General features: G+C 46.2%; 6 protein-coding genes across 6 annotated transcripts; 2 read left to right on the top strand and 4 right to left on the bottom strand.

Moving 5' to 3' along the window:
* Nucleotides 1-1,055: 1,055 nt before the first annotated feature.
* On the bottom strand, nucleotides 1,056-1,924 carry HD556DRAFT_1471538 (uncharacterized protein; the record flags this gene model as incomplete). The annotated part of the gene is made up of 4 exons (XM_041308444.1): nucleotides 1,056-1,208; nucleotides 1,284-1,396; nucleotides 1,470-1,734; nucleotides 1,784-1,924. 4 exons carry the CDS (start codon nucleotides 1,922-1,924, stop codon nucleotides 1,056-1,058), a joined length of 672 nt encoding a protein of 223 aa, XP_041161704.1.
* A 171-nt stretch (nucleotides 1,925-2,095) lies between these two features.
* On the bottom strand, nucleotides 2,096-2,487 carry HD556DRAFT_1441885 (uncharacterized protein; the record flags this gene model as incomplete). Its single annotated transcript, XM_041306372.1, has 3 exons — nucleotides 2,096-2,290; nucleotides 2,338-2,408; nucleotides 2,454-2,487. 3 exons carry the CDS (start codon nucleotides 2,485-2,487, stop codon nucleotides 2,096-2,098), a joined length of 300 nt encoding a protein of 99 aa, XP_041161703.1.
* Nucleotides 2,488-2,722: 235 nt separating this feature from the next.
* On the top strand, nucleotides 2,723-4,979 carry HD556DRAFT_1441884 (uncharacterized protein; the record flags this gene model as incomplete). The annotated part of the gene is made up of 4 exons (XM_041306371.1): nucleotides 2,723-3,085; nucleotides 3,140-3,430; nucleotides 3,481-3,687; nucleotides 3,759-4,979. 4 exons carry the CDS (start codon nucleotides 2,723-2,725, stop codon nucleotides 4,977-4,979), a joined length of 2,082 nt encoding a protein of 693 aa, XP_041161702.1.
* A 2,563-nt stretch (nucleotides 4,980-7,542) lies between these two features.
* On the bottom strand, nucleotides 7,543-8,140 carry HD556DRAFT_1441883 (uncharacterized protein; the record flags this gene model as incomplete). Its single annotated transcript, XM_041306370.1, has 3 exons — nucleotides 7,543-7,955; nucleotides 8,007-8,062; nucleotides 8,121-8,140. The coding sequence occupies 3 exons, from the start codon at nucleotides 8,138-8,140 to the stop codon at nucleotides 7,543-7,545; spliced, it is 489 nt and encodes a 162-aa protein (XP_041161701.1).
* A 2,528-nt stretch (nucleotides 8,141-10,668) lies between these two features.
* HD556DRAFT_1441882 (uncharacterized protein) lies at nucleotides 10,669-11,535 on the bottom strand (the record flags this gene model as incomplete). The annotated part of the gene is made up of 4 exons (XM_041306369.1): nucleotides 10,669-10,773; nucleotides 10,826-10,996; nucleotides 11,052-11,260; nucleotides 11,319-11,535. The coding sequence occupies 4 exons, from the start codon at nucleotides 11,533-11,535 to the stop codon at nucleotides 10,669-10,671; spliced, it is 702 nt and encodes a 233-aa protein (XP_041161700.1).
* A 1,238-nt stretch (nucleotides 11,536-12,773) lies between these two features.
* On the top strand, nucleotides 12,774-13,561 carry HD556DRAFT_1234897 (uncharacterized protein; the record flags this gene model as incomplete). The annotated part of the gene is made up of 2 exons (XM_041297699.1): nucleotides 12,774-13,149; nucleotides 13,200-13,561. Coding segments are annotated over 2 exons (738 nt in total), but the record flags the coding sequence as incomplete, so codon positions are not given.
* Between the last annotated feature and the right edge of the window lie 2,359 nt (nucleotides 13,562-15,920).

The following is a 15,920-nucleotide window of genomic DNA, read 5'->3' as shown; positions in this document are numbered from 1 at the left end:
TAATCGCTATATTGGATATTTGCATGGTCCAATATTGGCCACAGCTTTTGAGCGTTCTTGGCCATTTTTGAGCGGAGCACAAGGATAGTGGTCAAGAGATAACTTAGAGTTGTTGGCATTTGGCACATGGGCCAGGTGAAATTGACACAGCCCTGCCGCGCCTGCCGCAGTCGTGACGCGCCTGTGACGCGGCATATGTGACGCGGCACTGTAACAAATTCCTACCTACAGATCATGTTTACACAACTTCATATCGCATTCCAAACACTTTGAATCATCGTTAATGATCAACATATGAGTGTCTGCCTGCGTACAGCCTCTATAGTGCTGTATTCACCTCTCACCAATTTACAGTGCTTGTCCTCTGTGTTCATACTACTAGTATGCACATCAGCAAACCACAACTTTTCCCACAGGAAGCACAAAATTCGTGTTCCTGTGCAGCTAGCGACAGACTCTACAGTTCTGCCAGGGTCCCAGCGCACTCGAACCACAAAGCATCCAGCCGCTCACAGTTCTACACGGCCTACAGGACTGTGCAGCACAATTCAATTTGTATACTATCAATGTAGTACTTGTAGTACTTTGATGATTCAATTAGTACAATGCGTTTCGAAAATTTTCCTAAGTCCAAACTTGAAATCTCAGAGGCAGCTAAGTCCAGAATTCATCATTTTTCAAAGACCTTGTTCATTTTGAACGTTTAAATTCAAACGCAATCATTATATTACAATAAGACAACATCTATTGCGCAATACATTTGAATATTTATATACTACATGCATGGTATAACGGTAAATAGACACGATAGGGTGGGCGTTCAGAAAGTCTCGTCTCTGAGTCATCAATCCAACTGGACCTTGATGTGATGACATCCAAGCGATTCTATATTTATTATTTGACGTTAGCGCTACCAGTGTGACAGTTGTATGAACTTACCTTGAAAATCACTTGGCATGCGTCCATGATGAGAAAGACCATGTTTTTTGAACGCAATCCGCATGTGGCCTATTCATACATCCGCCTTGGCGAGTTTTTGCTGTGAAATGTCGGATTTATGCTTTGAGAGTAGTGATGTGCGGGCCCGGCTCAGCCTGAAAGCCCCAGCTTAGGCCTGGCTTTGGGGGGCTTGGGCTTTGCAAAAGCTCAGGCTGAGCTGTGAGCCCAAGCCAGGCCAAAGCTGCGGCTTGGCTTGGGCTCAACAACGGCTTTCAAGAACAAAATGATCCAAAATTCAATCTAAGCATATTTGTAATGGTGAGCAATCAACGACACGCGCATACCAATGTAAATCGGTACTCCGAGTCGCGCGTGAATTCACCCAGGTTGAGAAGCTCCACCACGCCATTCCCAACACCACAAATGCCATGCGCAAACGCCCAGCGCATGTCAGCAACTGCTGATATGGCTCAAACGAGTGCGGACGACAGACACGAGTAGGAGGAGGGAAGAGGATGAGGAGATCTCACGAAGGGTGATGCCTGCTAAAAGCTTAGCGGTCCATCGTGAGGAATTTGATGATCGGACGACGGACCTTGTGCAGAATATACTCGTATATGTTGGTGACAAGCTTGAGGCTCTTGAATGGAATGCAAACACCACGGAGTACGATGAGGACAGTGATACAGATGGGAGCGTTGAGACATCGACTTCTTCTGAGAGCTGCCATGTGGCTAGCAATGATTGTTCCAAGCACTCGTAGATGCGAACGGGATTATTTGAAGAGACAGTTGCCTTGCAGAGGTTTTCATAAATTTTTAAATGAGACGAACACCTGATGTACCAACTTCAACCCAAAATGATGAGGGGCAAATTCGACCACGCGGACAGTGCCTCTTGCATCAACCAATACACCCATCTTGAGGAACCACATGAAGCAGCCTGAGGAGACCTCTGTTGGATTATTGAATGGAGGGATGTACATGGTTGGTGGATTAGCTGGACTGACCCTGTTTTCATAGCTACATGGTCACAAATATCGAGGCCGATAAGGGACAAAAAGCTGCAGCCTGAGCCGCCGGCTCAGGCTTTTCAACACCTCAAGCCGGGCCCTGGGCTGTGGTCAGGCCCTGACTTGGGCCCGGCTCGGCTTGGCCTAATCAGGCTCGGCTTTGGCCGGCCCACGGCCTGAAGCCGGGCCGTGCACATCACTATTTGAGAGACTGGCCATGACTTCGTGTTCACGGAGCAAGCAGTCAGCAAGCTTCTTCTCTGCATTGAAAACGTCTCGTTTGGCCCTTGTGAGGTCCATGATGAGGTTCGCTTCAAGATCGTCGATATCATAGATTGTCTATAAAATGTTAAAGAGCATTGTCTTGTACATAGCAAACAACTTACCATTGACCCGATAGCATCCACTACTTCATACAAGTCAGAAATAGCACCGGATGGACACAGAGGGTTAATGCCTGCATAACAATGAATGGGACGGTGTGAAGTTGATGAGATATTACTTATATTAAGATGGACTGGTTTGCTGTTCGACATGGCACATAGAAAATGTGTTAGTAATACTGCAGTGATTCCGAAAATGAAACTTAACGTTCTCATGATTTGGCTTACATCCAATCTATCTATGTCATACCAGTGTCCGTCGTGCGGCAAAAGCAACTTCCAAGATCATAGCGCTGTTGCTCGACACATGAGCCAGCCCCACTCTGGCTGTAACAGTTGGCTAGAGGATCTCATAAACTTATGTTCAGCATCTGTTTGTGCCACCTCCATGGATATGGACCATGAACCAAATATTCCCGACTTGAACTTAGACATTGACCCTGAGCTTGATGGGCCTGTATTTGGACATCCAAGTTGGGATGAGGAATTTCAAGGTGGTAGTGGTGAGGGTGATAGTCAGGTCAACGAGCTAACCGACTCAGGCTTCATCGACTGGTATCCCGAACCCCCTCAAACATACGGCAGGGGCTATACATTCCTCGATCTGTTTCATTCTGATGAGAACAGTGTGTACCATGTCACAAATCATTATTATCCGTTTAGTGGCTGGAAAGAGTGGGAGGTTGCATCGTGGTTACTACGTTCAGGGTTGAGCATGGCAAAGATCGACAGCTTTCTTTCACTTGAGATGGTCAGTTTTAAACTTTTTCATTGCATTCACGGTTCTGACAAGTATCCTGTTAAGATAAAAAGTCTTCCGTTATCATTTTCGTCAGCCAAGGAACTACGTAGTCAAGCCGAAACGCTACCCAGCGGACCATGCTGGTTGTCCCAAGTCATCCCTACAGTACATCCGACGAAATTGCCTGTCATTTTGTATTGGCGTGATCCCCTGGAGTGCATCGCGAGTATTTTAAATCACCCTTTCTTTCACGATTGGATAGATTTTACGCCTCGCAGGGTGTATACTACAGCGCAGCGATTGTGTCACGTGTACTCTGAATGGATGACTGCTGACGATGCATGGAACATGCAGGTGCATTTTTTCTTTCTTTCTGTGTTGCTGTACTTACTTTTTTCAAACAGTCAGCCCTGCCAAGAGGTGCAATGCTCCTTGGGACAATTTTGTCATCTGACAAGACCAATATCTCCATGATGACGGGTGACAGAGTCGCACATCCCCTCCTCATCAGCCTCGCTAACATACACAGGTCCATGCGGCTCAAATCATCATCTAACACTTTCGTTCTTACCGCCCTCCTCCCGGTACCGAAATTTATCTATAAAAAAAATGTATGCAAGGTGTACTCGAAGATCGCCTAATCCACAAATGCTTGAATATCGTGCTATGTCCTCTCAAGCAGGCTGCTCGCGAAGGAGTCATGTTGTCTGATCCTGTTGGACACAGTCGATACTGTTTTACACCGCTTGCAAGCTACATCGTCGATACTCCAGAGGCCATGATGCTGGCTAGTGTTGGTGGGAAAACCTCTCCAGTCACTATGGCCATGTATAAGCAGTTCGGAGACTCTTTCCGCCACGAGCCTCGGACCAAATCAACTACACTGGCCCAGCTGCGCATCATCCGGACAAGGGCTGATCTGAACGATATCGAAGCATTCTTTTGTGAAGCCCAGATGTTTCGCTTAAACGGCGTATCTGAACCATTCTTCGAGGATTGGGTGCTTTCTGAACCATCTCATTTCCTTACTCCTGAGACACTCCATCACATTCATCGAGAGTTCTATGACCACGATGTGAAGTGGCTCATTTGTGCAGTGGGGGACGCTGAACTTGACTTTCGCTTTTCTGTGCTACAGCCCATCACAGGGTTTTGCCATTTTCACGGCGGCATTACAAAGCTCAAACAAGTTACAGGGTGTGCTCAGCGCGACATCCAGCGCTCAATCATTGCAATTAGTGCAGATGCGGTTCCTAGCGCCGTGATCACTGCCATTCGAGCTCTAATGGACTTTTGTTATCTCGTGCAGTCACCTCGTATTGACGATGTTGATCTCGAGCACATTTCTGCAGCTCTCAAAGTGTTTCACGCCAACAAAGACTCAATTTTAGCTGGTGGATTTCGGCGTGGTCAGCATGGTGCAGTCATCGATAACTGGTATATCCTGAAGATTGAGCTTATGCAGAGCATAGTTCCGAGTATCCGAAACAGTGGAGTTATCATGCAATGGACCACTGACACTACAGAACATGCACACATCACCGAAATCAAGGATCCCGCATGCTTGAGCAACAACCACGACTATGATTCACAGATCTGTCGACATCTGGACCGCACTGACAAATGCCGTCGCTTCGAACTCACCACGAATCTGCTGGACAACATGCCAGGCTCGAAGCAGCAGGTTGACACAGATCATGGTGATGCTGTTAATGATGACGTTGATTTTGATGTTGACGACGATCATGACATCCCAGCAGAGCTTCTTGCGACCATTGGATGTCCTGGCCATTCACGCCCCATCACCAATCACTTTGCAATTGTGAAGCTCCTCCAGTACAGAGAGGTGGGGAGCCCCTTCAGTGACAAATTCCGTATTATACGGGCCACCCGACCTACATAATATCCCGTATCAGATGGGCCAGCGGACCATGGGCCCATGTTGTGTATATCCTCAATGATGACAGATGGGCCAGGTAACATATTATTTGCGATGAAGACGGGTGGGCCCATGTATGCCAATGATATATATATCCTTGATGTTGACGGATGGGCCGGGGGAATATGATCATTTATGGAGATGGGTGGGCCCATCTGGGTAATATGTAGAGTAGGATATTATAGACAGCTGGGCTGAAGAGAGAGGTAAGGCAAATATTGTTATATAGACAGGTGGGCCGACAGGGGTGTATTACATATATGGGTGGGCTGGGGTAGCGGAATATTACATAGACGGGTGGGCTGATGTGGGGCATATTACATATATGGGTGGGCCGATGTGGGGAGTATTACATATATGGGTGGGCCGACATAAGGGATATCAAATAGACGGGTAGGCTGAGGGTGCGACAAAATATTTATTACATAGACAGGTGGGCCGAGGTGGTGGAATATCACATATACGGGTGGGCCGAGGGTGTGATAAAATATTTATTACATAGACAGGTGGGCCGAGGTGGGGTATAATTATATAGACAGGTGGGCCGACGTAGGATGTATTACATAGATGGGTGGGCCAATGTGGGGGATATTACATAGATGGGTGGGCTGACGTGGGGGAATTGTACATAGATGGGTACATATATGGGTGAGCCTAGATATGTTTCATCAAGACATACAGCTGATGTAGCCACCAGCGAATCAAACACATAGGATACATGCACACTATGAGTGCATATACCTACCATCGACCACTGAAATCTAAACCCGTAAGCACAAAAACATGAATCGACCATGTGTGGCATTGACCAATAATCAAGTACTGAAGTGGGAAAACCCCACACCTGAACCCTGGTGTGCAACATATCCTATTTCTACACACGGACATCAGAAGCACAACACTCGCAAAAATATAAATGTCAAATTTTCACAGTGCCGAACCCTGAACCCTGAAATTGTGGACTGCCGGGTCTCGGGGGTCGGCACTCGGGACTTGGGAAATTTGGGGAGATCAATAAAATTTGATCTACAATAAATTGGATTTACAAACAAATTGATTTACAAACTTTTGAAAGATATCTGTTGTCTCACATATCGAGTCCCAAGTTCCGGGACCCCCAAACCCCGAAACCTGGGACCCGGCAGTCCACAATTTCGGGGTTTGGGGGTTGGTAAAATGTTTATGGATATATGAAAGGTTGATTCAAACATGTTTGAAAGAGGTCTTTCATCTCAAAAATCGAGTCCCGAGTTCCAGGTAAGACATCTTTCAAACATGTTTGAATCAACCTTTTGTATATCCATAGACATTTTACCACCCCCGAACCCTGAAATTATGGACTGCCGGGTCTCGGGTTTCGGGGTTTGGGGGTCCTGGAACTCGGGACTCGATATGTGAGACAACACAGATATCTTTCAAAAGTTTGTAAATCAATTTGTTTGTAAATCAAATTTATTGTAGATCACCCTTGAACCCCGAAATTGTGGACTGCCGGGTCTCGGGGTTCGGGGGTCCCAGAACTCAGGACTCGATATGTGAGACAACATATCTTTCAAAAGTTTGTAAATCAATTTGTTTGTAAATCCAATTTATTGTAGATCAAATTTTATTGATCTCCCCAAATTTCCCAAGTCCCGAGTGCCGACCCCCAACCCCTGAGACCCGGCAGTCCACAATTTCGTGGTTCGGGAGTTGGTAAAATGTTTATGGATATACGAAAGGTTGATTCAAACATGTTTGAAAAATGTCTTTCATCTCAAAAATCAAGTACTGAGTTCTGGGTTAGTGCCGAAGCTTGAAACTTGAAATCAGTGGAAAATGAAATCTCACAACAATGTACACATGAAGATGTTTCATTTCCTTTGACAATTCACTGAGTGTCTTGTACTAACCTGACAACACAGTCCAGGCTTCAGGGCTCGGTACACGACACTCAGGGAATTGTGAAATTTCTATTTCCTTGGACATTTCACTGAGTTCCGAGTTCTGGGCGCCAAATTCCGAGTTCCGAGCTCCGAGTGCCGAGTGCCGAAGCTCAAAACTTGAAATCAGTGGAAAACGAAATCTTGCAACAATGTACACATGAAAATGTTTTATTTCCTTTGACAATTCACTGAGTGTCTTGTACTAACCTGACAAGACAGTCCGGGCTTCAGGCTTTGGGTTTCGGGGCTTGGTACATGACACTCGGGGAATTGTTTATGGAAATGAAACATGTTCATGTGTACATTGTTGCGAGATTTCATTTTCCACTGATTTCAAGTTTCAAGCTTCAGCACTCAGCACTCAGCACTCAGCACTCAGAACTTGGAACTCAGAAATCAGTGAAATGTCCAAGGAAATAGAAATTTCACACATTTTTGCTAGTTTCGAGTCTTGAATCCTGAGCTTCGTGTTTCGGGTTTTCGGATTTTGAGACCCGGTGATTTGTGGTAGAAAACTGAGTTTGTATCTGGATCAAAAAATAATGTTTTGCCAACTTGATGCAAATGAACAGTGGCGGCACCACTTCCTTAAATGGTCTTTTTTATTCTATGGACATCTGTGGACCCTTGGGTTCAACTTGGCTGTGCTCGAACATGAGACCCTTGATGGCAGGAGGATCCTCAAGTTTTGGGAGGGTGAGCTCCATCCCTGCCATCGACAGATCAATGAGAGGAGGAAGTGCTGATTCGGGGGGTGACATGGAAGGGGGGACTGGTTGATGAAGCAACAAGGATGTTGCATTGGTAGGGGGATCCGGAAGTGGAAATGATGGGTGCCGGAGGATGATTTCTCGTTGAAGACCTTCATGGAGGCATTGCAGGGTGTCAATCTTACCATCCTGCTCCACGACACGAGCCTCGAGAATTGCAATTCGAGCTGCACCATCCTGAATAGCCATTGCCATGGGCACATCAAGTGCCGAATGAGAAACTCCAGAGGTTGATGATGGAACTCCTACAAGTGGAAAATGAGGTCAAATGGTCATAGAAAATTCGAGTGACATACGAGCTGATGCAGATGTAGGTGCCTTGATGGCAGTGATGGTCTTGCTGCACCTGTCCCTGTGGAATTAATGTATCATTTACTACAATTATAAGGGAAGTCTGATACATGGATTACTGTAGTGCATAGATATCCATTATTATAGGACTGATATATCAGTACAAGAACAAAAACATAGAAAATCTCACTTTTGACATTTCTGATGTTTTTCAGCATCTTACTCTTGCATAAATAACCAGCCCTGCTCATATATTACAAGTAGTACATTCACACATATATTCTGTGCCAAGGATCAGCCCTACATAGGGCACAAATTTGATATCTGATGTACAGGGGGTATTTCTACTGATAAGAAGCCTACATAGTAATCAAGCTTGTGATAAGTGATCAGATACCTGTTATACCTCTCATATATGTCCCAGATGATGTATTTGAAGTTTTAGAAAGATCCATGAAGGACTGACTGAATGACAAGTAAAATGACATATCTGTGAAAAGTGACAATTGACATATTTTTACACAAAGTCACATTTATATATGGTACAGGTCAAATATATCATTCAAAATATGTAGGATATATGGTGGGCTACTAAAGGAACCTATACTACATACTGCCCTGAGATTAGAGGTTTGTGGAAGTAATGTGGTGTATATCTGAGTTGACCCAGCATTAAAGTCCTACTACTGTCCAACTGATCATTTTCGATGTTTTGGGTCTTTGAACTTTCCCACACTCAATTTCTTATCTATTTCACTTCCTCAGCACTCAATTCTTGTTGGATTGTTCTGTAAATTTAGATATATGATAGTGAATATATTTTAAATCTACTCCAGGGGTCTGATTATTAAATTTCGATGTTTTGAAAGTATGGGCTCCTTATAAGTAGAAATAGCAAGTATCCACACTAGCTCAAAACTCCAGCCTATTTTGAGCTGATCCTTATCATACAAAGGAACATCATTTTGGTTGTTCCCAGCCCAGTCGCTCATATTCTTCAGTTGTTTCCTGGACACACCTGGAACATGGTTCCGGACCACATCTTTTCATCCCACCTATGTGAGTTTCATGATGTTGCAGATCCGGGAGATCCATCCCGGATTGTATACAACTATGATACTCCATGGTGGATGAGACAAACTGCAATCCCGAATGAACCATGACAATTGGATCAGGTAATGACTTGCTGTATCTTTCACTACCAGCATTGGCTAGTAAGAATTTTATTCCATTTCCATGATTCATGACTAATCTGTTCTAGGGTGGTGTTGAGAATGATGGTCTGACTCTTCCAGAGCAGGTGGATCAAACCTCAGTTCCAGCACTGATGGGACTGAGGTGGATTAGAGAACACCTCCTGATATTGCTTGAGGAGCAACAGGAGGGCATCCATGATATGATGGCAGAGATGCAGATGTATGCCACCATCCTAGACAGATTGAAGATAGGCAGAGGAGAGTAGCCCTAGTCACTGAGTTCAGAATTTTGAAATCCATGTTCCATACATGATGTAATGAGTACTGAAAATCACATACCAACTTCCAAATATCTATTCATGTTCTGTGATTCAGGAATTGGGCGTCAGGGACTCGGTATTCAGAACAGTGTCGAGTCCCGAACCCCGAGCTCCAAGTCCCGAGTCCCGAACGTGTTCGTGTTCCTGTTCCATGATTCGGGAATTGGGCATCAGAGACTCGGTATTCAGAACAGTGTCGAGTCCCGAACCCCAAACCCTGAGTCATGAGTCCCGAACCCTGAGCTCCGAGTCCCGAATGTGTTCGTATTCCATGATTCGGGAATCGGGCGTCAGGGACTTGGTATTCAGAACAGTGTCGAGTCCCAAACCCCGAGTTCCGAGTCCCAAGTCCCGAACATCGGGATTTGGGGTTTGGGACTCGTCACTTGGGACTCGACACTGTTCTGAATACCAAGTCCCTGATGCCCGATTCCCGAATCATGGAACAGGAACAGGAACACGTTCGGGACTCGGGACTCGGAGCTCAGGGTTCGGGACTCAACACTGTTCTGAATACCGAGTCCCTGATGCCCGATTCCCAAATCATGGAACAGGAACACGAACATGTTTGGGACTCGGGACTCAGAGCTCGGGGTTCGGGGTTCGGGACTCGACACTGTTCTGAATACCGAGTCCCTGATGCCTGATTCCCGAATCATGGAACACAAACACATTCAGGACTCGGGACTCGGAGCTCGGGGTTCGGGACTCATGACTCGGGACTTGACACTGTTCTGAATACCGAGTCCCTGACACCCGATTCCCGAATCACGGAACACGAACCATGAAACATGAAACACTGACACATGCGATTCCCAATGTTCCGGATACCCTGACACCTGACACGGTTGCTGAGCTCTGGGTCGCTGAACCCCAAACCCCAAAATTCGGGACTCGGGACCCAGGCTTCCGGGTCTCGCTATTCAGAACAAAGTATCCTATTCCGAGTCACGAGTCCCGAACCCTGAAACCCAGGGAGTCCACAATGTTGGGGTTCAGGGTTCTGTCAAATGTGTACGGCAATCACACATGTTAATTCAAGCATATTTATACATCCTCTCCCAGTCTCAAATATTGAGTGCCGAGTTCCGGGTTTTGGGACTCAGTACCCCGGCACTCGGGACTCCCATATGTCAAGTCCTGAGTTCCAATTATCGTGCCGCAGACGCGATGGCTACTGGCCTTGCAATGGCTTTGAGGATATTCTCACAGGAAGGTCCCTTCAATGATGCAGATACCTCCGGATCAGACACATTCTTTGGGATTGGTGAGTATGACTGCCGGAATCACCATCTCATCAGATCCTACCTCGTGTCCCTGTTGAAACCATGCCGGAGATAAATTGATGCATCCAGGAGTTGTGCTAACATTGTCCAAGCCCCGTTTGAACCACTTTTGATTAGTTCGCCAATTGTTATCAGCCCTTACACTTTTTTCGAGGCTTGGAGCAAGCAAATCAGTGGCCTCCCTGATTTCCTTCTGTAGGTTCCATTTGACATTCAATATCCATTGAGTAACAATGTATATTACACACCTGGGTGGTGTCGGTCAGGGCATCTGGGAGGTACCATGCGATGATGGCACCAGATGCATCGAGAATTGTGGCAGGTTTGTTGACCAACTTTTTGCCTTCATGGCCAGAAGGACACCTCTCAAGCAACTTCGCCTCTCTCTGTTCATTATGCCCGGTGTCCTTCGGGGAGATCAATTTGCTATATCTTGCAATATCCATCTGCATCTGAACTGTCATGCAGGAATTTGAATGATAAAACGAATTTTTTGAATCTGCAGGAAGACCCACTGGGATTTTTATATGCCTTTATGAGTACATCAGCCAAGCGATCACATGCCATCACCAGATCAGTGTCTAGGTTGGGAGAAGATATGACTGGGTCTCCTCCAGTCTTCTCTGCCTTGAATTTCTGTTCGGTATATTCCCCTGCTTCATAAGTGACAGTCAGGGCCCAAGTGCGCCAGATGTTTATACTATCAGGAGTGGAAGGGGAAGAGATGTTCATGCTGGATGTTGATCTTGGGAAATCAGATGCTGAATGCTGGATGTCCAGACTTTGGTGTTAAAGGGAGTGGAGATAGTGAGGATCAGATAAGGGAGCCTTGGATAATTTTGGCTGTCAAAGATGTATTATCATCCATTGCTCAATGAAATACTACCTGATTGGAAGTGTGCTGGATATCAGATATTCATTTGTCGACTCCTGGGTCCCGGGTCCCGGAACTCAGAACTCGGTACAGTTGACTCAAATTTTGGTGGTCGTAACATGGCTTCTTGTAGGGCAACATAAGCCTCGCACCCAGGATTCCACATTCTGCAAGACAACCTACATGCCATCAAAGGCCATGTCAAGAGAGCACCTGCTGCTCTCTTCAGAAACATCTCAACTTCGGTTGGCCATTTAACACGGAAAGTATTAACTAAATTATGTGTTGAGTCCCAGGTCCCGGAACTTGGAACTCAGAGAATTTTGGTGGCCAGAAGTGGGTGTCTCGTAAGGCAACACAAGCCTCGCACCCCGGATTCCACATTCTGCAAGACAACCTGTGCACCATCAAAGGCCATGTCAAGAGATCACCTGCTGCTCCGGGAACTTTGATTTATTACCTCCTCTGATTTGGTTGATGTACAACTACCTCAGCTCCGTCATGTCTACAATTATGATACACATGGGCCCACCTGTCTATATTTTATACCACCCTCGGCCCACCCATCTAATACAATATCCCATACAACACCCTCGGCCCACCCATCTAATGACATATTTTATAAAACACTCTCGGCCCACCTGTCTAATTAATATGCGTCTGGGCCCACCTGTCTAATACAATATTTTATAATACCCTCGGCCCACCCGTCTAATTTAATATGTGTCTGGGCCCACCCGTGAATGTGATAACAAGTACCTACCCATCTATCTCATACACATCTACCTTAATACACCCATCTGCATAATATCCAACTACCTCGGCCCACCCGTCTACCGAATATTCATGTACATCGGCCCACTCATCTACTCTATACATTCCCTGCATGGGCCCACCCGCCTCCATCGGGAATAATTTCCCTCCTGGCCCATCCGTCATAGTCGAGGATATTTTTATCATGGGCCCATGATCCGCTGGCCCATATCATATGGGATATTTTGCACGTTCGTTCCCTCGTATTATACGGAGATAGGTCACTGTAATATGTAAGGTGGGGACAGTCCCTGTGCCATTGCGCTCGTTCTCTGTTGGACGCACATCATTTCATCTCGCCTATGCCCCATCCATCAGAAACATTTCTGTTGATGACACTGCTCTCAAATTTGGCCTTCCCGACCTACGACCAGCCATCACTGACTTTCTCGGTCACGAAGCTGCGCATGGGCAGGATTTTGTTCACACCATTGGGGGGGCTAGGAGAGCTAGACCTGTTGCTCCACTTCCATTCGAAAAGCTCAAAGTCTGGTTCAAGCTTCGATTGCAGGATACTGATTTTCATGACGTTAGTATCATACGGCCTGCCCAGACCCTGAATTGTTCACCACCTTCTGACATCTGGACCTGCGGCCAGTATGATCCGGTCATCGTTAACAACGATGCGAAATGCACATGGCCCATTGATGGTCTTCATGGTACGTTCTGCTCTTCTTCCATACTTCCTATTTTCATTATCAAATACCAGGGCACACTGTTGGTGAAATAAGGCTTATTATGTGTCCTGTTGGCAAGGCTGGTACAAATTGGTCGTGGAAGGACCGTTTCCTTGCCTATGTTTATCGCTTTGACTTTGTTCTGCAAGGTAGAAGTGATCATGAGCTGAGTACGCAACTGCATGTACTCAAACGAGCGACACGTTCAAATGATACTTGGGTAGGTGATATCGTACCAGTCATGCAGCTTAGGGCACCTGTCAACCTTGTACCTCATTTTGGTGCAAGTGCGGACCATCGTCTCACCCCATATAACAGTATGGAACATTCTTCAGAATTCTGGCTTAATAAATACTGGGATAAAAACACATTCCTCCCACTTTCCATGTACTAGCTTTTGCAGATAGCTGTATTGTTTTTTCACTTCACGCTATTTTCAGTGTTAATCACTATTGGTTAGAAGTCGTTTTATTATTAGTTCACCTGAAACGCTGAGCTTCGTTGGGCACTATGCGGTGCATGATAAGCTCTCCAGCGGTCCCACCCTTGTCATAATTAGTGTAAACGCCCAAAAAATGGCTTTCTTTTTCACGACAGTTGACAACGGAATTAAACTCTCTTCCCTATTGTCCATCCCCGACATCAGCGATGTTCATGCCATGAACAAAATCACCTCTGATGAACTCAATCGCTTGGTTACACACGAGGATCCACCAGAGGCATCGCAACCGCTAGGACACTTGCTGTCCCACATCTTCCAGCCTTTCAAAATCCCTCTCCCCAATGTATCCGACCTCAAAATGCCCCTTAGAAAGATAATTTATCCCAACGAACACGTCAGATCACAATACCAGGGCTTATCGCCAGATTCCCTAGTGCCACTGTACGACACTGCAACTCACACTTGGAACTGGGATCTTCCAGTTAACCCTCCTGGAGACGAGTCAGACTCAAATACTGGGAGTAGTACTAGTGGCACTCCAGTGAGTCCAGACACAGAGGCTGCAGGGAGTGTGACTTACGAAGAAATCATCGCATCCTTTATAAACGCTCTTGCTGGCTGCTTATCAGCATCACACCCCCTGCTCAAACGCGAGTGCTATGCAACTCGCACTTGGAGCGCAGCCAGTGCTCACAAGGCATTGCCCGGCAGCGACATAAAGCGTAAACCTGATCTTGTCCTCTCTGATGATATCACAGCAAGATGGGGAAACATCAGGGTATCCGGCGAACTGACACAGTCCTTACAAGCCTGCAATGCGGCTTGGGAAGGCTGCAGACACCCATGCCTACCTCATGATGAGCGAACAACCCTGGAGGCACTTTGCGCTCATCTTATCATTCACCGATGCATATCGCCACCTCAGAGTCCTCATGTACAATCACTCTGGTGGCGCTGTATCTACTCGCTTTGATATTTATCAGCAACCGGATCTATTTTCTCATATTATCGCTGCCATCAATTTCAGCAGTCTAGAATGTGTTGGGTATGACTCAACGGTCTCCTTCATGAAACATGTTTCGCCACCCCTTTCCACAGACATCCAAGTCTATCGTCCAATCAAGAATATTCCTGCACAACGTAGCAGTTCAGCAGACCCTGCTGCTTCCACCTCTGAATCCTTCGCTGAACTGCTTGTTTCCGAGAGCCCATCAGAGTCTGATGATAACCTCGAGTCTGTAGTCTCTGATGCCTCTGCCTCTGCCTTTGAGGAACGCTCAAGCGAGGACTCGCTTGAAGTGAGCTCAAATGATACAACTACTCAACCACTTGCACACGAAGAATCCCCCCCCTCTCCCTTTCACATGCAACCTACTATGGTATCCAGTGCCCCCCTTCTCGGCCTCGCGTCCCAAATGTCCCAGGACTTGACAGAGAGCATATGCTCTGTCACGCCCCATCCTTCCCAATTTCCTTATTCTGCGCACTCACCTGAACCTTGCGGCAAGATCCGTGTAGGGGATAACATATATATCATCAAGAGAATTCTCTTCGCGAGTCGGGGCCTCGTTGGTCGTGGAACTATCTGCTATCTGGCCAGTTTGGATGAAGAGGACTTTATTGTCAAGGACCATTGGGTTCTTGGTAAGCAGGACGATGTCATCCTGAACGAGATCAAGATGCTGAAATTGATGCATGGTGTCCCTGGCATTCCGGAACTGGTAGATTATTGGCTCGTCACAACATCCGAGGGCGAGGTCGACAACACTCAAAGTTATCACAAAAGAGAACACCGGAGTACCCAGGGCACAAGTCGTACTCATGTCCGCCTTATCTTAAAACCATGTGCTCGCCCCCTCCACATGTTTCGAACGCTAAAAGAGTTGGTGAGGGCGCTAAGGGATATTGTGATCAGTAAGTGTCGGGTTGACTCACAGTTGAACACGAGTGCTGAATTAATGTCCCCTCTTTTGCTAGTCCAGAAAACGGTGGTGGAGGAGCGCAAGATTCTGCATCGCGATTGCAGTCTAAATAATGCAATGATCCTGGATGATTTAGATATTAGCAAGGGGTTCCTTATTGACTGGGAATTTGCAGTATGTATTACTGCAGATAATAAGTATACCATTGGTGGTACAGTAAGTACGTCACTTCATATCGAGTTCAAATATTAATTCACTTTCCAGGGCACGGTCCCCTTCATGTCACGCAGGCTTCTCAGCCAAGTTTCACTCATGCAGCAACAGGCAAAGGCAGAAGCCGAGAACAAAAGGCTATCAAAAACTCACAAGTCGAAATCGAAGAAAGCTCC

This window comes from Suillus plorans, assembly GCF_016647745.1.
Source record: "Suillus plorans strain S12 chromosome Unknown HD556scaffold_20, whole genome shotgun sequence".
Taxonomy (NCBI): Eukaryota; Fungi; Basidiomycota; class Agaricomycetes; order Boletales; family Suillaceae; genus Suillus; species Suillus plorans.
Note: the sequence above shows the minus strand (reverse complement) of the source record. Positions and strands in the feature narration are given on the sequence as shown.